This window comes from Sarcophilus harrisii, chromosome 4 (genome assembly GCF_902635505.1).
Source record: "Sarcophilus harrisii chromosome 4, mSarHar1.11, whole genome shotgun sequence".
In the NCBI taxonomy this organism is placed as follows: Eukaryota; Metazoa; Chordata; class Mammalia; order Dasyuromorphia; family Dasyuridae; genus Sarcophilus; species Sarcophilus harrisii.
In genome coordinates, this window is record NC_045429.1 from 263,496,563 (window position 1) to 263,518,408 (window position 21,846).

Below are 21,846 nucleotides of genomic sequence, written 5' to 3' on the forward strand. Positions count from 1 at the left end.
TCATTCCCCAACCCCAGTTTACAGAAGAGGAGACAAAGGCTCCGGGATGTTAATAGTCCCAAGTCTCCACACTTAGTATGTATCAGAGAAAGGATTTGAATCCAGGTCTTCTAACCCTAAAGCCAGTGTCCTTTGCCTCCAGTGAAGATAAATGTGAAATTAGATAATTAGGAAGTTCTAAGTGAAACATTTGAAAATACCAAAGTCAGTCCAACAATTATTTGTGTTATTTTCTTGGACTTAGAAACAGGAATGTTTGTCATAACTTACCTCCAGAAGAACATATGACCCAGAAGCTTACTACCAAATTCTTGTAAGAAAATGTGATTTCAACAGCAGAAACCAAATAATAATAATAATTAATAATAGTAATAACAATAATAAGCAATAGTAATATACCTTTAAAGAACGTAAAAAATTACTTCCTTTTAATTGATTTCATGTTTTTTTAAGAAATGTGGAGTTCTATTTCATCTCTGTTCCAATAATATCTTATATTTATAGACCACTTTGCAGTTACAATGTCTTGAAATAATTTTTCCTCATTTGACCCTCACAACATCCCTGTGAGGTAGATAGGGTAAGCATTAAGATCCACATGTGACAAATGAGGAAACTGAGAATTCAAAATGTCAAACAATTTTCCCAAGGTCATAGAGCTAGTCAGTAGCAATTAGACCTCAAACCTTGGAGTTCTGGCTTCCATTACACCATGCTCTCTCCAGTATAATGGCCACGCTCAACACTTCCACAACAATGCAGTAGCTACATAAGAACCTGTGGATAGAAAGGGAATTCATTTGTTCAGAGTTATATCAAATATTCAAAAAATTAGAATACTTCAGAGAAAGGAGGTCTGATATATAGAGGAATGCCCTGTTGAAGGGGTCTAGTCTATCTCTGGCTGGGAAAATCATATCTATGTGTATCTGTATCTGTTTCTTTATCTCTGTTTCTTTGTCTCTCACTCTGTGTCTCTTTCCCTATCTGTGTCTGTCTGTCTCTCTCTGTCTCTTTCTCTTTGTCTATCTTTCTCTCTCTCTCTCTCTCTCTCTGTGTGTGTCTGTGTCTCTGTCTCTGTGTATGTCTCTCCCTCTCTCTGTCTCTCTCTCAAATAGCTTAGCTAGCAGCAAAAGGAGTGAGGGAATGGAAATAAAGGGCAATAATTCTCCCCAGAGGCATATATTATCAAAACATAAAGTTCTCTGTTAATGACATGGTTTCCCTCAATTAATTATACCTAATTTCCACCTTCTATATCTTCCTGTACATCATTGTTTTCAGGTTGTCTCCTCCATTAGATGTGAACTCCTTGAGAGCAGGAATGGTTTATTTTTTTTAACCTTTCTTTATATCCTCAACATTTGCCTGACATATAACAGATGCTTAATAAATGCTTGTTGACTTGACCCCTCCAGTCATTATCCCATAGAATATAAAATATACAGGACAGGAATATGCTACTGAATGAATATTCAGTTTTCCTATGGCATTGTATTTCTGGCATCTCTGCCTGTAGCACTGAATTCCAAGACAACAGCCTTCTTTTCCAAACTTTTCAGAAAGTACCACATGCAACATCATGCTTAAGTTGTTCATGGAGAAATGGCAGACTCATTCAATTCAGGTATGGAGATGGAAAGGACCAAGGAGAAAGTTGATCCAACTCCTTTGTTTGACAAATAAGGAAACTGAAGAGAAGGAAAATGACTTGGCTAAGGTTACCAAGATATTAAATAGAGGCTTTGTGTGGTTTTTTAAAAAAAATAATGATTTATGACATTACTAGCACCTGTCCTGTAGATACATAACAGTCACTGTATCCATCATAACAAATTCCTTTTTCTATGGCTTAGAGAAAAGGGGAAAAAAGAATAGAGATGGCAATTTCTTTATAGCTTGGGGCTTTGTCTCATGCACTAGGGAACCTTCTTGGCCAGAGAGAAACTCTCATCTCTGTTTCACTAAAAGCCCTTCATATTGATCTGTGATCCTTTTAAACATCTCAGATCTAGAACTAGAAATTACCTTAGAGGTCATGAAAGTCAAGTCACTCATTTTTTTTTAACAGATGAGGAAATTCAGGCCTAGAAATATTAATTGAGTGTACACCAGGGCACTGTCCTTGGTCAAACAACAGTCTAAATCTATTCCACTTTCATCACTTGAAGGTTTTCTAAGGCATAGAGAAGTTTGACCTCTTTTGACAACAGAGAAGCATCAAGAACCCTGGATTTATTTGGAGTCAGAATGCCTAGTTTTGAATCTTGGTTCTGCTATTTACAACCTAAGTGACTCCTTTCCCTTTTCCCCCCAATTAAATCATTTCACCTGTCAGCCTTAGTATGCTCACATAAAATTGGTTGATTTGGACTAAATGAACTCCAAGGTCCCTTCTAGTTCTAAATTCTATAATACTAAATCTTAAGTCTTTTAAGGATACATCAACTCCTGTCTGCAGTTATTCCCATTTAGGAAGTTCTTTGAGACTTAAGTTACATTTTCCCCAAGTCATCTTGTCAGTCATAATAATTTTTCCAAAATTGACTTAAAGTATTCTTTTTCTTTGGTTATATGTGATCATTTTCTAGTGTATATTATGTGTGAGAGTTTATATGAGGTTATAGCTGGTATGAGGAACTTTAGGAATAAGAAACCTTTTACTGGTACTGATTGGCATGTCATCTGTACCATAAAGTCCTAGTAAATTGCTAGAGGCGTTAAGAAGTAAAAAGACTTACCCATGTTCAAACAGCTATTAATCTAAAGCAAAAATTAAAACCAAGACTTCCTGACAAGGTCAGCCTTCTGTGCATTATGAAATGCTGTATCTCAAGAAAGAAAATTAGCAAATTAACTGAGTAATCAGGAGGAGTGAAAAGGATACTAAGATGAGAATCAAGAGAGCTGTGTTCTAGTCCTGACTTTGTGATGAATTAGTCATATGATCCCAGGAAAATCATTTCATCCCTATGAGCCTGGGTTTTTTTCATCTTTAAAATGAAGGGCTGGATTAAATATTCTATTTAGTATCTTATAGTTGTAAAATTCTCTTCCAGATAACTATCTCCAAGTAGAGCAACTGCCCAAAAGGACAGCCACAATATGTGCCAGGAGCACCAACTTGAGATAACATTGTCTACCTTCCCTTCTAATTTGACTTGAATCACCCCGGAACCACAACAATAGGATATTTTTCCATCTTTTATTTTTCTCTCTCTTCTTAGGCCCTCCAACTGTGGATTATTCTTATCTAATTTTTAGAGATTATCTAAATTCAAAAAGAAACATCATTTCATAGAAGAGTTTGTCATCTTCCTTTGTACATGATAAGTCAACAGACCTTTATGAAGATAAATATAGCTTCCCAATATCTATTGCAAGGATTTTTAAAAAGAGGAAACATTTTTTGAAGAATTTAATGATATTAACCAAAGTAAGTCCTCATGTACTTTGATATTCAGCAACTGCAATGAGAAAGTAGGCTTAAGTATAAATGGTGAAAACTATGTTGGGAAAATATGTTTCAAGAGTAGGATAGGAGAGAGAGATGATCAATTGCAAAGAAAAACAAAATCATGAAACTTCAGAATTCTAAAGGTCTTCAGTGGATACCTGGTCCATCCCATACTTGAAATATCCCTTTGACAAGATATCTGAGAAGTGAACATCTAGACTGTGGTTAAAAACCTCCAATCATAGAAAACTTAGATGGCCCATTCTACTTTGGGAGAAATGTAACTGTTAAGATTTTTTTTGGTATCCTTTCATCAACCCTAAAGTTACCTTAGTAATATCTATGCATTGTTCCTATTTTTTTTTACTGTGAGATTAAATAAAATAAATCAAATTCCTTTTCCATATGATAGCCTTTCTAAAACTGGAAGACATCTATTATGTCTGGAGTCAGCTAGATAGTATAGTGGAGAGAATGCCAGACTTGTAATGAGGAAGACTTGCATTCAAATATATCCTCAAATACTTCCTAGTTGTGTGATGCTGGGCAAGTCAGTTGGCCTCTGTCTGTCTTACTTTTTTCATCTAAAAAAATGAGGATAATAGCACCTACCTCTCATAGCTATCACGAGGATTAAATGAGATAATACTTGTAAAGTGTTCTGCAAACTTTTAAGTGCTATATAAGTGCTAGCTGTTAGTTTTATATCCCCAAGTCTTCTCATTTCTAGATTTAATATTGCCAGTTCCTTCAACTGATCCCAAATATAATTAAAATAAAGTCCATTTCCGCAAGCACCTTCCTCTGGAGACTATGAATACTTTCTTGAGGAAATGAGTCAGAATATTGAAGTGTCAAACAACATAGTAAAAAGATGAAACTGACATTATCTGATGGGATGGGAAGTGACTGATTAGAGCAGTAATTTTAATAAGTTGTGAGTACATGATATGATATAGAAAAGAGGAATTCTGAATTTGGAGTCAGAGAAGCTGAGTCCCCATCCTGATTCTGTGTCAGATCACCTATATGCATTGTAATATATGTATTTTCTGGACAAGGCTTACAGATCGTTAAGGAGCTAGACACAGAATCAAGGAGAAGGAAGAAATGAGACTACATGGAAGAATTTGGGTCAGACTTTCAATGATTCCAAACCACTTTCTGCAGCAAAAATTCATCTCTTTGATATATGTATTCTCCCATGAATGCTGCATGGCTATTTATTACAATAATCTCAGAAAGAAAAAAAAAAACTAAAGTTACAAACAACCCAAAGGTCAACAGAAAGATGTACAATGGGAGATAAGTTAATAACTACATGACATCAATGACAATTTGTATATAATAAATAGCACAGAAGATATTGTCAAGAATGCTTGTAACAATAAAGGGAGGTAGACATCGTGTAATGAAAAAGAGAGATAAATGATGTACAACCCAAGTAGTATATGGTACTCTTGAGTTATTAAAAAATGAAAAAAGGCTTCCAAAACATTGGGCAGATTTTCTTTGGGAAGATTAATGGGAAAACACAAACAAGGATCATATCTAATAAGAAGTTATGGAATTGAGAATTTGTCTAGTTTAAGAAATGTGTCTGCTTAAATGAAAATGTGTACCTTTGAATGTATTGGTAAAATATGTCTCTCTCCCAGTTGAAAATTTTATGGCTGAAGCAATTCTCATCTCTGACAGCATTTCCAAACATTCTTCTGTGGGTTTCTCCTCAATCACTTATCACTGACCTTAAATCTCCTTTTCTGTTACCAATGTTATTTTGTTGACTATTAACAATGTTTCAGGTTCAATTCAACCTGATTCAACAAACATTTTAAGCATCCACTATGTGCTCTTAACATCACAAAAGTAGGCGTGATATCTACTTGAAAAGTCCAACATTTAAATTGGTGATAGATTAAATAACATCCTTCCTTTCTCCCCTCCAATAATGGACCAGAGCCTTTACTGTTATCTTTCTGTGTGTCTATGAATAGGTCAACAAGTTTGTCTTAATCATAGTGTTTCTAACAGTGAAAGATAAGTAATGTGTCTTATCCCCATGAGAGTGCTTAATAAATGAGTAGGTTTGAAGTTTTGCATAAAGCACTGTCTCTTGGGAGGTGACATTGTTTTTTATTTCTGCTGCTGCTATTCTTATTTAATGTCCAGTCACAGCCCAAGAAAACCAGATGATAAGCAATTGCCCCTTTGGACACCTCAAAAAAAGTAGTACATACTATTTCTCCCTCAGAAAATGAAATCACCCACATAGATGGCAGAGCTGAAAATTATTTGATTCTCTCATCTTAGCATCACTGCTCTCTGATATTTAGTTGATATTTAGTGTGCAATCCACCATTTCCCCTTTGGTTTTTACTGAGGCTCATTGCTCTTGGAATGACTCTCCTTCTACTCATCTGTGCATTGTTTATTTCTCCTCCCTAGACAGGCTGTTGGCTTCTCCTCCACAGAACAGAGTATAATCTACTTGGATCTCATTGATCAATAAAATCTTTCCAGTTCATGCTAGCTGTATTTCTCCTACAGGCAAATGTCATTGAAAAAAAATCATTAAATTCCTACTATGCTTAAGACCTTATGCCTGAGATTTGAGGATTTAGAACTAGAGATTGTCACATGGATCCTCCTCGTTTTGTGAAAAAGAAAAAGCTGGCCTTTACAGAAAAGTAAAATGATTTCTCCAATGTAATATAAACAGCAAATAACAGAATCAGGTTTTGAACTCAAGCCCCCAATACTCTCACAACTAGCCTGAGGTTATACTCTCATTTTGCTGGAGCCTGCCCACTTTATCATACAGCTTGAAATATGTGCCTTACTATAATAATGAGCAAAGTAAATAATATCAGTGCACCACACATTCTTCATCTCCTAAAATCTAATCATCACTAGGGCATTTTCTTAATCAACTACAAATTGTATTAACCCAGATCCCTATTAGTTAGCCTAGACATCTACATGACTACAACCTATTGAATTACTCCCTATAATTACTGTAGATAGAAGTCTATTAAATGTGTTTGCCTGGACCTATTTTAATGAGGTTGTATTGTTATTAGAGGCCACTCATCCAAATACTTGCTTCTCATTTACTCTGAGCAAGAAACAAATATTCAGTGAAATTGAGTCATATTTTAGTTGTCCTTGCTAAAGCTTATGCAATAGTAACATTTGAATTTTGGTCACTGGGCCTGCTTGCTGTTCTCTTTCATGACATTCTATCTCTTGCCCATGTTTGTGCATATATTAGAAATGCTCTCCCTGCTCCCCTATTGCTTCTGAGGTCTCCCAGCTTCATTCAGGACTCAGCTCAATTGTCATCACTGACATCAGGCTTTTCTCTAATCTCTCTAATTACTAGCCACTCCTTACTCATAGCATTTTGCATTTGCTTCATGTATTTTTAAAAATTTATTTACCTGTGTATAATAGTTCTCCATCCCAACCCCAGTAATTATAAGGTTTTTGAAGGTAGAGACCATTTTCCTTTTGTCTTCCTGCCTCTCCAGCATCAGAAGAGGCAATATTAAATAGTAAATAATATCTGCTTTAATACCAAAAGATTGGTTCAAGTTCCACCTATGAAATATACTGGTTGTAATTGATAAATGGTCAAAGGATATGAACAGACAATTCTCAGATGAAGAAATTGAAACTATTTCTAGGCATATGAAAAGATGCTCCAAGTCATTATTAATCAGAGAAATGCAAATTAAGACAACTCTGAGATACCTCTACACACCTGTCAGATTGGCTACAATGACAAGGAAAGATAATATGGAATGTTGGAGGGAATGTGGGAAAACAGGGACACTGATACATTGTTGGTGGAATTGTGAATACATCCAATCATTCTGGAGAGCAATTTGGAACTATGCTCAAAAAGTTATCAAACTGTGCATTCCCTTTGATCCAGCAGTGTTACTACTGGGCTTATATCCCAAAGAGATCATAAAGAAGGGAAAGGGACCTGTTTGTGCATGAATGTTTGTGACAGTCCTCTTTGTAGTGGCCAGAAACTGGAAACTGAATGGATGCCCCTCAATTGGAGGATGGCTGAATAAATTGTGGTATATGAATATTATGGAATATTATTGTTCCATAAGAAATGACCAAGAAGATGATTTCAGAAAGGCCTGGAGAGACTTACACAAACTGATGCTGAGTGAAATGAGCAGGGCCAAGAGATCATTATATACTTCAACAACAATACTATATGATGACCAATTCTGATGGACCTGGCCATCCTCAGCAATGAGATGAACCAAATCAGTTCCAATGGAGCAGTGATGAACTGAACCAGCTATGCCCAGCGAAAGAACTCTGGGAGATGACTAAGTACCATTACATTGAATTCCCAATCCCTATATTTTTGCCCACCTGCATTTTGGATTTCCTTCACAGGCTAATTGTACAATATTTCTGAGTCTGATTCTTTTTGTACAGCAAAATAATGGTTTGGTCATGTATACTTATTGTGTATCTAATTTATATTTTAATATATTTAACATCTACTGGTCATCCTGCCATCTGGGGGAGGGGGTGGGAGGAAGAAGGGGAAAAATTGGAACAAGAGGTTTCGCAATTGTCAGTGCTGTAAAGTTACCCATACATATAATTTATAAATAAAAGGCTATTAAAATTTTTTAAAAAAAGAAATATACTGGTTGTATGATTCTGGGCATAATCTCCTACATCTCAATGATCTAAAAAACTTTCTAAGTCTATAAAATTACAGCAAAGTGCTGATCCACATTGGCAAGATGTGTTTTCCTATGACACAGGTATAATAAAATTATATCTAGTCCCTATCTCCCATGCCCTTGTAAATAGTAGTCATTTAACAGATTTTTGATGAGTAAATCAATCACTGTGTCACTCTGAAGATTCTATGAACCATTTAAGATAGAGGACAACAATAGTTGACAGGAATCAACTAGATAAGCAGGTTAATTCCATTTTTCTCTTGACTTTTTCCTTCCTCTCTACAATTTTCTCCAGACACATTTGAGAATATTCAAATGCCAATCCTAGAAATGGCTCATGATCCTTTGTCTGAAGATATAGGGTAGTTTAGATGGCAAAGTTGACAAAGCACCCAGATCTAGAATCAAGAAGACACATATTCCAGAGTTCAAATTCATCCTCAGACACTCACTAGCTGTGTAACCCTAGGCAAATCATTTAATCCTGTTTTCCTCAATTTCCTCATCTGTAAAATGAGCTGGAGAAGGAAATGGCAACCCGCTCCAGTATTTTTGTCAAGAAAATCCCAAATAGGATAACAAAGAGTTGTACATAACTGAAAAAACAATGTAACAATAATTATTATTAGACTGCCCCTAAGTGCCCTTCTGTACTTTTCTGTGTTCATATCAGGAGTCTAAAGGAATCTAAGTCATAAACAATGGCATGTTTAAATGTAACACTAATATCCGCTCTTAAGCCATATATACTATGGACTCTAATCCTGGAACTGTCAAGAGGTAGTTCTATGATCATTAAGTCATTTCATTTCTCTGGATCTCAGTTTCTTCAATTGTCAAAAAGTAACAATAATACTGTCTAGGATGATTGTGATGATTAAGTGAGATTAGAAGAATTTAGAGCTAAATAAAACTGTAGACATCATGTAGACCAATTCCCTTTTTTTGAGAAATTAACAACTGAACTTTCTATAATATGTAAAAATGTCTATAAATATTATCTTAGGTAGTCTGAAAACTATCATCTCTATTTTATAGGAAAAAAAGCTAAAGAGAAATGACTTTTCTAAGGATACAATTAGCAGAGCCAAGATTTTAATTCAGGGCTTCTTATTCAATATTCTTTCCATGGCATTATGTTGTATGATCTAGTAGAAATTCTGAGTTCAAATTTTGCTTCTAATACTATCTGTAAGACCTTAGACAAGTCATTCAACTTAGGGGACTTCACTTCCTCTTTTGTAAAATGAACAGATTAGACTAGATGGCATTTGAGGGTCTCATTTTATTCCATGATAGTATAATTGATTGTCTAGACAACAAATGTGAAAGGGTTTTGAAAAATAGAAGCCCTCACATATATAGGATACTTGTGTGTATGGATAGATAGAACAATAAATAGTTCAATAGATCGATCTAAAGTGTATTGTATAAAATAAAACTTTGTATTTTTGCCATGATTTGGGACCTGTGCTTCCTTCCTACACCATGAGAAACCAATTGTCAAAGTCACTACTCAGGATCTGACTCACCAAAAATAGTTATGTGTAAAATCCAAAAGCAATAACTTTGAACTCCAAATACAGTATTCTACTAGAACACATAATCGTAGCATAAAAATACACAGCCTAAGAACAATAAAAATAATCGGAGATTCATACATATTTACTTCAATATTTAAATGGATCTCTGACTTCAACTCCTACCAGTAGTGTCTGTGTGTGTGTGTGTGTATGTGTGTGTGTGTGTGTGTGTGTGTGTATCACTATCCAGCCACCCATGTCTTTCATTCTATTTTTTCTATATTATTTATGGACAAAATTAGATTCTGTTTATGTCAATGATGTAGAGAGAAGGGAAGGTTCTCAATATACAAAAATGTAGTCCATTCTCAACCAATTCTTCAAAAGGTGAGGAAGCCATGACATAGAGTGGCAAGTATTTGTGTTGACTAAGGAAAGGGGGAAGCTAGAATATAACATCTGCACACAAATTAAATAAACCTCATGATTTTCTACCTCTTCCCTTATTACACCTTTCAACTAAAAATATTAATGGAATAATATTTGTCAGGTAGACTTTAAACTCCTTTTCTTTCCCCCATTGATCCCTTTGGAGATGCAGATCAACAGTGAAATGACCCAAAGGTGGGAAAGCCTATAGGATCTTCAATCTAGAATTGGTAATGACCCCAGAGACCATCTAGTTCAACCACTTTATTTTCCAGATGAGTAAATAGAGGCACAAGAAGATTGACTGTCTTGTCCAAGGCTATCCTGGAAGTGTTAAAGGTAGGATTAATTTAGGATCTCTTGAAAATAGAGAGTAGATTGAAACATGATCCCCAATCATTATCCCATGAAACCTTCTTGAAGGATTACATCATACTCTTCTATTTGGCTGCTACTGTCTTATGGGAGTTCTAAAGTTTCTAGATGCCAGGAACTCTAGAGAGCCTAAAAATCCTGTTGGCCTATACTTCATTTCAAATGCTCAAATGCCCAATTCATTATAGGAGAAGTATTACCTCTCTTGACAACAAGGAAATCACCAGGCATCTATCACTTTAGGCTTTTTAGACCAATTTCTCTTAACCATTATTTTGTTCTCCACTGTCATTATTTTAAACATATCTCATTATTTTTAATCATGTCCAATTGAAGGAACTTTTATATTCATATCATGTATTTAATAACTAAGACTCATTTCAGGGGCATTAATAAAATGCTGTTATCACTTATTTAACCTTTAGAAAGTTCACAGATCTCTAACTTTGCCTGCCTCTAAGATTTGCGTTCATGCATTAGTCATTTCCCAACTGAACCATTTTAAGAGTCTCTTGGCAAGCCTATCTCATTCATCTATTATGTGTTTACAATCTATTCAAAATTTACAAGCTACTTGGTTTTTTTCCATCCTCTGAAGATCCTGGTTCACTCCTCCATTCGACCAGTCTCATTGACTTTACTCTTCACCTGAGAATAACTTTTGAAACTTTCTAAGGCTATATCTCCTTTATTTCCCCTGCATGGCAAAAATAAGCACCAGTGGAGAATGCAGAAAGCAGTATAAGATACTGAAAAAATCATCTAGCCAAGGATTCTGGAAATCTTGATTTTAGTCTCATTATGAATACTGCCTAAATTGAGTCACTTCTGTCTCATCCTTGGCTCCATCTATATGAAGAGTTTGGACTGAATAATCTTAAAAAGTCCTTCTGCTCTAATATTCAGTGTTGGGGGCAGAGAAAATCCTTATAAGTCAAAGATACCAGTTAATGAACACTTAATTCACATTGCTCTAGTCAATGTTCTGCTTAGCCTCATAAAAACACCAAGTGAATTACTTCCCCGGAGACTAGAGGTTTCAAAGAGTAGGAACAAAGAAACTTCATTACCAATAATCAGGCAATTTCTACTGAGATGAAATCAATGTGATTTACACTTAAGGAGAAATGTAAGTTTATCTTCCCAGAAATCTTAGTTTTCTGTCCCATCCTTACTCAATCAGCAACATGAAATAGAAAAAAAGAAAGCATTTGGACTTGAAATCAGAAAAATGGGTGCACAGCCTGTCTCCAACAATTTATTGATTAACCATGAATAGGTTGCCTTGTTCTTGAGCTTCAATTTTCACATCTGTAGAATAGAGTTGATAATTCCTATATTGACTATCTTACTATGCTATAATAAAGAAAGTATTTTAATGCCTTAAAGTGTTATGGAAATATGAACCCTTTTTATTTTCAAATACCTGCTCTGGATATAGAAGCATTAATCCAATCTACAACATCTGCTTTTCCATTAGAATAATAATAAAGTTATCATTTCTATAATACTATAAGCGAAGCACTATACTTGCAAGCTCTCATTTGGTATTCAAAATAATCCCAAGGTAGGAGCTACTGTTTTTCCCATTTTATAGATGAAGAAACTGAGACAGAAAGAAGTTAAATGACTTGTCCACCTACATATACAGTGGCTGAAATAGGATTTGAATTCAGGTTGTGATTGATATCAAGTTCAGTTCTCTATTCACTGCACTAATATCATTGCCTAATTATATTTCTGCTCTGTCATCAATAGCTTAGTAAATTTCACTTTGAGGTTCAATATTCTCTTTACTTACTTCCCTTTGTAATTTGATTCCAAGTCTTTCCACCATCAAATTTTCACCAAACCATGGATTTAATCTAAGTCGATTTACTAAGCACGTTTAATAACTTGTTAAATTATAGTAAAGCTCATGGATATCAGGGTTTATCTTAATTTTCATAGATATTCACACAGTCTTAGAATTGGAGAGTTGGAAGGAACTTTAGAATTCATCTAAACTAATTCCCTCTTCTTGCAAAAGATAAAACTGAGATGTAGCCATACAGATTCAAAGCTGGAAGTTCTTAGATGTTCAACTAGCCAATCCCTTCATTTTATAGATGAAGGGACTGAGGTCCAGGGAGGTAGAATACTTTGTGTAAGTTCACATAGTTAGTTATAATCAATAAATGACTGTTAACCCATTAGCAGAACTGGGAATAAATATATGAATCATAAAACATTAATTAAGTATCTACTATGTGCAGGGACTATAGTAAGCACCATGAATACAAATACAGATTTAACAAGAAAGTCCATTCTCTTCTGAATTTTCATTTTATGAGGGAAGACAACACATGATTTTTAAGTGATATGAGACTAGTTCCAGGCAAAAGGGAAAGTACAAAGCCCAGGATCCTGGAGACACTTGAAGTATATTAGGCTTTGGTAAGAAAGGAAATAATGAGGATAGATAAAATATAAACAGCCTTATTTGGAAATGTCAAGCAAGTCCCTTAATCCAAAGTCCAGGACTCTTTCCACTAATCTCGCATGCCTTTAAATGTCTGTCCAATAACATTTCTCTAAAGTGACTTTGTCACTTTCTGAAAGAGCTAGGAGACAGGCATGGGGATACCCATGTTGGTGTGATACTACCCATTTTCAGTAATTTGATTCAGATCTTTTTTCATTTGAAAACTTATTAAATAAACTGCCTATCATCTCCATTTGGTCTCTTATTTTTGTAGACTAGAGACACAAAGTTTTAGTATGTTGCCAGTGGAAAAAAGCTGTCTGAGTCAGCTAGTCAAATTTCCTCATTTTTTATAAGGAGTTTGAGTTTAAAAAATTCAAGGGAACTGCCTCCAAGTTACATAACTGTCCAAAGACAGAGATGTGATTAGAACGCAGGGCTTCTGAATTTTTAGTCTAATGCTTTTCAACTGTTTCATACTATCTCCATTGAGAAATCTAACAACATGGTCTTATTAAAGTCAAAATTCACTTATTCAAGTGAATATATAAGCTCACTCTGTTGGAATGACTTTGAGCTGTTCTTTACAGGTATCCTACTGTCCTATATTGAGTAGCAGCCAAAAAATCTTATGTATTGTATAGTGATTAAAAATTATACAAAGTAAATTAAAGTGATGTCCTCTAAAAGACTTAATAGGAGGCAGACAAAATAGATGCACCCCCCCCCAAGATAGAAATAGATAAATTAAATAATGAAGCACATGGAGGTGGTCCTTCCTGAATTGAATGAGCAGATCAGATTTGATTTGGTTACTTAGTGCGAATCTCCTCTCCACCCCCATCTCCTCTTCTTTTACTGTGAAATCTGTACCACGGTCCATAACCCTTAGGAGAGAGGGATCAATAAAAAGACAGGGTTTTTCAAATGGGCATCTTAACAGTACTCTATATAACTGTAAAGAGCCATATAAACATAAGCAATTGTTAATAAATCTGAAAGGGAAATCTCCACTTAATATAGTGCCCTCTACTTTTTTCTATCCAAACTTGTGATTTCACTGAGGTATGGACATCCCAGTATGAAAGCTCTTTTTGTTTATCAAAAAGGTCAGCAACTCACCTCTCCCTAATAGGTTTAGTACATTAACCAGAGCATTGAAAGGTTAAATTACTTGTCCAAGGTCATTCAATTAATATATAGGCACAATCTGAACCTGGGCTTTCCTGTCTCTAAGTTTGGCCTTCTATTACTGCATGATACTTTGGCTTTTGGATGCAGTATTTATAAATATTCAACAAATTCAATTGGATTTAGAGACTATCTAGTCATCAGACCAGAGCTGGCTGGAAAGGAACTAGAAATGAGCTAGAATAAACTCTGTCCTTTTGCAAGTCAACAATATGAGGCCCAGACAAATGTACTAACTTGTCTAAGATAATATTCTACTTCCTGTCTGAGAGTGTGAAGTCCAGGTTTCATGCCATCTATTACAGTTCTTTTGGGATTCTTGATGTTGTCTATGAAAGCCTTATTCTGAATGTAGCTAGTTTTCCATTTTTCAACTCTATAGAAGAATATAATTTCACTAAAATAAGTGAAATTGATTCCCCAAACTCATAAATAAACTGATGGAGTTGAGAAATTAATTAGTCTGCTTCATTTTCTAGACTACTCAAATCAACTATTGGAAACCTCTTCACCTGAAGTAGACAAAAGCCACTCATGAATCATTTATTAATGTAGATGTTTTTGCACTTTATATATGCCTCAATGACTCTACTGATTCATGGAGTTCAGTGATGGCTCTTTTAGTGAAATATTCTTAATCAATAAGCACAAAGCTAACCATTGATATGACCTTGGAAATATACCATCCTCATGACACCTACTCCATGTTGTCATCCTGTGTTCTAGCCTGGCCAGTTCTTTAATCAAAATATATATGTATTATTGTACTTATTTTTTGGCATATTATATTAAAGGGAAATATTGGAAAATTGAAGGATGTCCAGCTGGAAGATAACCAAGACGGTGATGAGAAGGACTTGTGCCAAATCACAATAAAATGACCAAAGAAGTTGAAAATGTTTATCTGAGAAAGGAAAAAAAGACCAACATTTGAAGGAATGTCATGTGAAAGGAGTAAAAATAATCTGTTCCCAAAGGTCAGGACTAGGAGAAAATTATAGGCAGGAAGATTTTAGGTTAGATATAAAGAACAACATTCTAAAAGTGGAATGGGCTGCTTTGAAACATGAGGTTAATGAAAACTTCCATTTTTCCAGTTAGAATATTCATAACCTTTTTAAAAATAGTCCTGTGAGTCAACTAGTCTTCATAGAAAGATCTTCAGGCAGAAGGGACCCCAAAGATCATCAGGTCCAGCCTCTTCATTTGACAGAGGTCATACATGTAGACAGAAGCAGATCTTCTAATTCCTAAGATATATTATTCTTTCCAGTATACCATTCCTCATATCCATTTCACAAATCAGAACCCTGAAGGTCAGAGATATCAAATGATTGCCCAAAGTCAGAAATGTCAGAGATGGGACTTGCACATAGGACTTCTCTCTTTAAATCCTATATTCTCTCTACTACACCACACTACTCCCTTACAACATGGTCTTCAATTGGCTGTCCTTGAAGATTTTCAAACAAGGGCTTGTTGGCTGCTTGACAAAAGAAGGGTGTCAAAAGTTCTGTGTTTCAGTTAACAGTTGGATTAGCTGATTTCTGAGGTTCTTCAAGATTCCTAACTTTGGTAATGTGATAGTCTCTGCAATAAAATATATTCTCAACAGTTTAGTCCCTGTGTGACATGTCCAGCAAAACTCAATATCAATTGTCAATGGAGAAAGGAAGGGAAAGAAAAAAGAGAATAAGTATATATATGATACTTACTATGTGCCAAGCACTATGTTAAGAGTTCTACAAATATCACCTCATTTGATTATTTGAATAAAACCTTGTATGCCTTTTGAGACTTTATAAAGTCAAAAAGCAAGATTTACAGCATCAAGCTGGCCAAAATGACTTTTTTGAGAGAGCCTTGCATCTTCTTCAACAATCCAAATGAAATCACAATTTAAATTCACATCTGTTTCATTCTTCAGAATAAACATCTCTTGCTTAGAAGTTTCACAAAGTGGACTGCTCCATTATTTATCTGCTATATGTCCTATCCAAACAAGCTCAGATCAACTTTGAAATGTGTTAAGTCTGTTTAAATTGTCACTCGATTGTCACAGAATCATAGATTTAGAGTTGGGAGGGAGTCTATCTGGTCCAACCATTTCTTATAAATGAAGAAAATGAACTCAACTGAAGAAAGTTCAGAAGACAATATCAATTCAAATCTGCCCTTGGAGTAGCAGTCTACTAGGTGTTAATAGTTTTCATTTTCATTGAAAATCATTAGTGTTGAATTATAAACTGTGTTAATGGTCATGTTGAATAATGATTAGAAGATCTTCAATGAAAATAAGACTGTAAACTGCTGAATATGGAATAAAGGATTCCTTTCTGTCTCTCGCTGTGTCTCTGTCTCTGTGTCTGTCTGTATGTGTCTCACTCTGTGTGTGTCTGTTTCTGTGTTTGTGTGTGTTTGTGTGTGTGTCTCCCCTTGTCTCTCTCCGTGGCTGGCTGGCTGTCTGTCTGGCTGGCTGTCTGTCTGTCTGTCTCTCTCTCTCTCTCTCTCTCTCTCTCTCTCTCTCTTTCACTCTTTCACTCTCTCACTCTCTTTCCAGAATCATACTTCACACCTCCCACAGCCAAATGCATTTCTCACTTTCAGAATTTTTATTCAAATATTTCTGCATGGCAAGTCTCAGCATGGAGCTGATGCCTAAGAAGTTCAAGGTGACTTAGAAGCAAAGCCAGAGGTTTTGTGTGATTGATTCAATCTTGTACTGATGATTTTCAGAAATAGGGACCTTAAACACTGCTGGAATCTTCCTTTGATCACTAAAAATAAAATAAAACTTACAACAATACTTGACTTTTTTGCATTTTTAAAGGAAAAAAAAGCCATGGCTTGTTGGTGTTGTTGTTACAAGCCTTATATCAAAGTTTACCTGCCAATAGCTGCTGCTCCTCATCCGTCCACACACTTTCAACCTGAGTCAAGTGCTTCTAATTGCTTGTTTCCATCTGCAGAACCCAGAGAAGCTGGAACTGGCTCCAAACAAATCCCCATAATTCCAGGGCACCGAACTGACCACGTCCTTGATGCTAGCCTGTTTCTAGGCTTGGTTGTTTTCTTCTTTGAACTCCTATGGAACCTCTGGCACTTGGCTACCTGTTTGATTTTTTTATTCTTCTTTGACTTTGATTCCTTCAAGCTTTCCCATCTTTCTGGCCCTATTTGATCTACCTATCTAGCCCTATTTGAATAAATTTAATTCTATTTTCTTCTACAAACACGTGCAAACGTCTTCTGCATCCTAGGCACTGACAATACCAAGATGAAATCAGATATGGTTTCTTTCCTCAAGAAGCTTATAATCTAATCAATTCGGTGACTAGTCATACCCTGCTAACTGTCCCTATTAGCCCTATTGCTTTCTCTTGGAAGGACCAGAATCCTAAGAACTGTACTTTTCCTTACTCTTTCTTCAACTGCCCCAGCTGATATAACACATGATTCCCCTGAAACTGGCATGCATTGAACTCCTATGGTACCAGTATCCTTCTCTGATCATGGTCCCCAAACCACTTATGCTGACACTCTTTATTTTACCATATTAAAACACTGCAAAGGTAACCAGATAACTGTATAAATATGTATACACATACTGGATCTAACATGTATTTCAACATATTTAACATATATTGGATTACCTGCCAGATGGGGGAGGGTGTGAGGGGGAAAAGGTGAAAATTTGCTACAAAAGGTTATGCAAGAGTCAATGTTGGAAAAGTTACCCATATATATGCTTTGTAAATAAAAAAGCTTTAATAAAAAAAAAAAAAAACACTGCAAAGGACTCATTTAGCAAAGACAAATATTTCTTTTTGAGCTACCTTTTATCTTATTCAACAAAATTCTTCATTTAAATACTTTTATCAGAAAATAATGTTCTACCTTTTTCCAGACTCGTGGCCCTATCCTAATATTGAGCTATCTATTTAAGCTGCTCTGTTATTATGACCTGGGCTAGTTCATCCTTATTTAAGCAAACTGATAGCTTTCCTCTTCTCTCAAAAGCTCATCATCTTAGTACTAGACTTAATAAAAGACATCTGATTGGCTTTAGCCCTACTACAACTCACAATTCCTGAACTCAATTGATCCACAAGCCTTGCCTTTCCAGTAGCAGAGATTACAGGTAAATGTTCCCAAGTGGGATATTTTGATTTGAAGAATAACATTGTTACATAGAAAGCAAAAGTTAGGGTCAATCTTCCCTAAGAGCTTTAAGCACTTAAACAAATGTTTTTAAAATTCTTGCCAATACCACATTTCAATGTACGAGTTAAGTTTAAATTGAAAGAAAGAAGGAAAAAGAAAGGAAGAAAGAAAGGAAGGGAGGGAGTTCACATAGTCTACCTTTACCAGTTTCTGTGGAATTTGAGTTCTAAACTATTATCTTTTAGCCAGATCTATACTGAGATTTTAGGATTCAGAGCAGGAAGAGACCCACGAGAGTCATCTAATCTAAAGCTTTCATTTTGAAGACAGGGAAAATGAATCCCAGCAGGGGAAATGATTTGAATACTCACATGTAGCCTCAGCCAGGATTCAAACCTCTACTCATGATTCTATCCTCCATTTATCCTTTCCTGAATGTTTTTTTCTACTCTTTTTTTTCCTAGTATTCCCACTTTGCCCACTTTTTTAAAAAAATCATTATTATCTTTTTTCTTTTCTTTTTTTCTTTTTCCAACATATCCTTTTCTTTTAAATCCCATAGCCTATCTCACCAAGTTACTCGCTCATTGGAAAACAACTGGGGTACCAACAGGACTAATCACTCCCAATAATTCCAGTGTATTTTGTTCATCTATCCTAGCATACAGTTTCTGATTACCTGCAATTTTCATTTGAAAACAAAAAGAAAGGGGAAGGGAACAGAGACAGAGAGACAGAGACAAGTAGGCAGAAAATGAGACCCACAATGATAGTAGATGGAATTAGATGAGGAAAATTCACTGGTGTGAAATTATCTTCACCAAGTATTATCCTTGTCATCAGATTTTGGGATGAAAGGGAAATCTTCAATGGCAAAGTTAAGACAGAACTGATTTCCCTAGAGCACTATGGAATACTTTGGAGAATGTTTACCTTTTGAGTATGGCTCTCTCCATTTGCATGAATACAGTGCTGGCTGAATAGATGTTAAAAGTGTTGAGGGAATGCAAAGAATGGTGCTCTAAGTGTTTCATCCCATAACTACTTCCCTGCCTCCCACCATATAAATAAATAAGATACCAAAATTGAAAATGTGTGTCTCACCTAGATCCTTTATGGCATAGAACTATATAATTAATATTTTCTAAAAATCAATACAATTTAAACTAAGCTCCTTAATTGAGATTCTTCTGGGTGTCAAGAGGGAAAACATGCTGGGATCGCAGATATCTACCTAGATTTGGGAAATGCAAAAAGGACAGAGCTGGGAAACCCAGGTCCATTCCTCCATACAATTGCAGTGATGCCTTTCTCAGTTTCTGAGGCTAACCAAACAATGTTCAGGGCTATTGATTTTTCCCCTGGAAAAGCTAAGTATCAGCAATGACCACTGGGAAAAATAGCCTCTAAAGTCCCTTTGAATTTTAACTCCTACCACCTTTGATCTTGAAGTCTGAGGGAAAGGACATATAAAAATAAAAAACTCGACAGTGAATGGTTATCCTAATATTATAAGCCACCATGGAATCCCATAATTCTTGTCTCCATACACCACTGAAGCATTCAAATACCCTCTGATTGAGAAAAAATTGGATCTACAGAAATTTTATAGAGAAAAGAAGATAAAAAAGAAGTACTTAAAGATAAAGGAAAATATGTTCATAACTGAAAATACTGGTGAAAATGGATCAAAGAAGTAAATCCATAAGAGTAATTTTGCATGTTGTTATGTATATCCATCTTCATACCTCTTGATGGGTTTCAGACACTGATGATGATTTCCTGATAGTGGACACGGTATGCCTCCTGTGATGGGGGAGAAAAACGAAATGGTATCACATAAATAGTCTTAATTAACATAAAAATTTCTTTCACAACTTTTGGAATGTATCTAGTAAAAGAATCAATTGATTAACAAATATTAAATACTACTATGTGCAGAGTACTATTCTGAAAAATTGGAGACAAAAACTAAATCAGTCTCTGCTCTCAAAGAGAGCACATATTCCAGTAAAATGAAAATAATAAAGCCTACAAATACAGGGAAGTCTTTGAATAAGCCTCATGAAAGACAAACACTTGTTACTACTGCTGAAATGTGATAGCACATAATTTCTGGAATTAGAAGGGAGCTCAGGGTCTTTTTAGATATAAAGGTTGGCACTGTAATCAAATTAGAAAAGAAGGAATAGTCTATCTGTCAGATCTATGGGGAGAGAAACAATTCATGACCAAACAAGATATAGAAAGCATTACAAAATGCAAAGTAGGTAATTTTGGTTATATTAAAGTAAAAAGCTTTTGTACAAATAAAACCAATGTAAGAAGGAAAGCAGAAAGCTAGAAAAACTTACACCAAGTATCCCTGATAAATGCCTCAATATAGAGAACTGAGTCAAATTTATAAGAATGAAAGTCATTCCCCATTTATAAATGCTTAAAGAATATAAAGAGGCAGCTATATAAAGGATATAAAGAAATCAAATCTATATATAATTTATAAAAATGCTTTAAGTCACTTAGAGAATTGTAAATGAAAACAATTGTGAAATATCACCTCATACCTATCAGACTGGCTAATATGAAAAAGAAAAGTGAAATGTGCAAGAAGGTATGGGAAAATTGAGACAATAATGTACTGTTAAAGTTGTGAGTTGATCCAATCATTCTGGAGAGGAATTTTGAACAATGCCCAAAGGGCAACCAAATTGTTCATACTTTTTGATCAGGCACTACTAGGTTTTTATTCCAAAGAGATCATAAAAAAGAGGACACTGCATGTGCAAAAATATTCATAGCAGCCCTTTTCATAATGGTAAAATATTGGAAGTTGAGGAGATGTGTATCAGTTGGGGAATGGCTGAACAAGCTGTGGTGTATGAAAGTAATAGAATACAATTGTGCAATAAGAAATGGTTAACAGGCAGATTTCAAAACACTTGCAAAGATTTGTATGAATTGATGTAAAGTGAAATGAGCAGAACCAGGAAAACACTCCATATGGTATCAGTAACATTGTGTCATGATCGACTAACTATGAATGACCCAACTGTTCTCAGCAACACAATGATTCAGAACAAGTACAAAAGATTAACAAAGCAAAATGCTATCCATATCTAGATAAAATAACTGATGAACTCTAAATGCAGATTGAAGATTTTTTTTTTTACTTTACTCATTTATGTGTGTTTTTTTTCTTTTGAACTGTTTTTTTTTTTAACAAGTGTGGCCAATATGGAAATTTTTTACATGATAGCACATGTATAAATTATATCCATCTTCAGAAGTGAGGAAGGGAAACAGGGAGCGAGAAAAATGTGAAACGCAAAATCTTGCAAAATGAATATTAAAAGTGTTCTTGACATATAACAGGAGGAAAAAATGAAATATTATTTTAAAAAGAGAGAGAAGGGAACTCAGAGACCATTTAATCCAACTCTTACCTGAATAAAAATCCCTAGTACAATATATCTGCCAATTAGTCATCCAGATTATTCTTTGAGTGGAAGAACT

General features: G+C 35.1%; 1 protein-coding gene across 1 annotated transcript in view; it reads right to left on the minus strand.

Annotated features, from left to right (window-relative positions):
* Positions 1-301: 301 nt before the first annotated feature.
* OPN5 (opsin 5) overlaps positions 302-21,846 on the minus strand; it is a 74,554-nt gene continuing 53,009 nt past the window's right edge. Inside the window, exons 7-8 of the mRNA XM_003769136.3 lie at positions 20,082-20,139; positions 302-777 (exon numbers count right to left, since the gene is read on the minus strand). Of these exons, the coding sequence (XP_003769184.2) occupies positions 766-777; positions 20,082-20,139 (70 nt within the window). The 3' untranslated portion in view covers positions 302-765. The remainder of the gene's footprint in view (positions 778-20,081; positions 20,140-21,846) is intronic.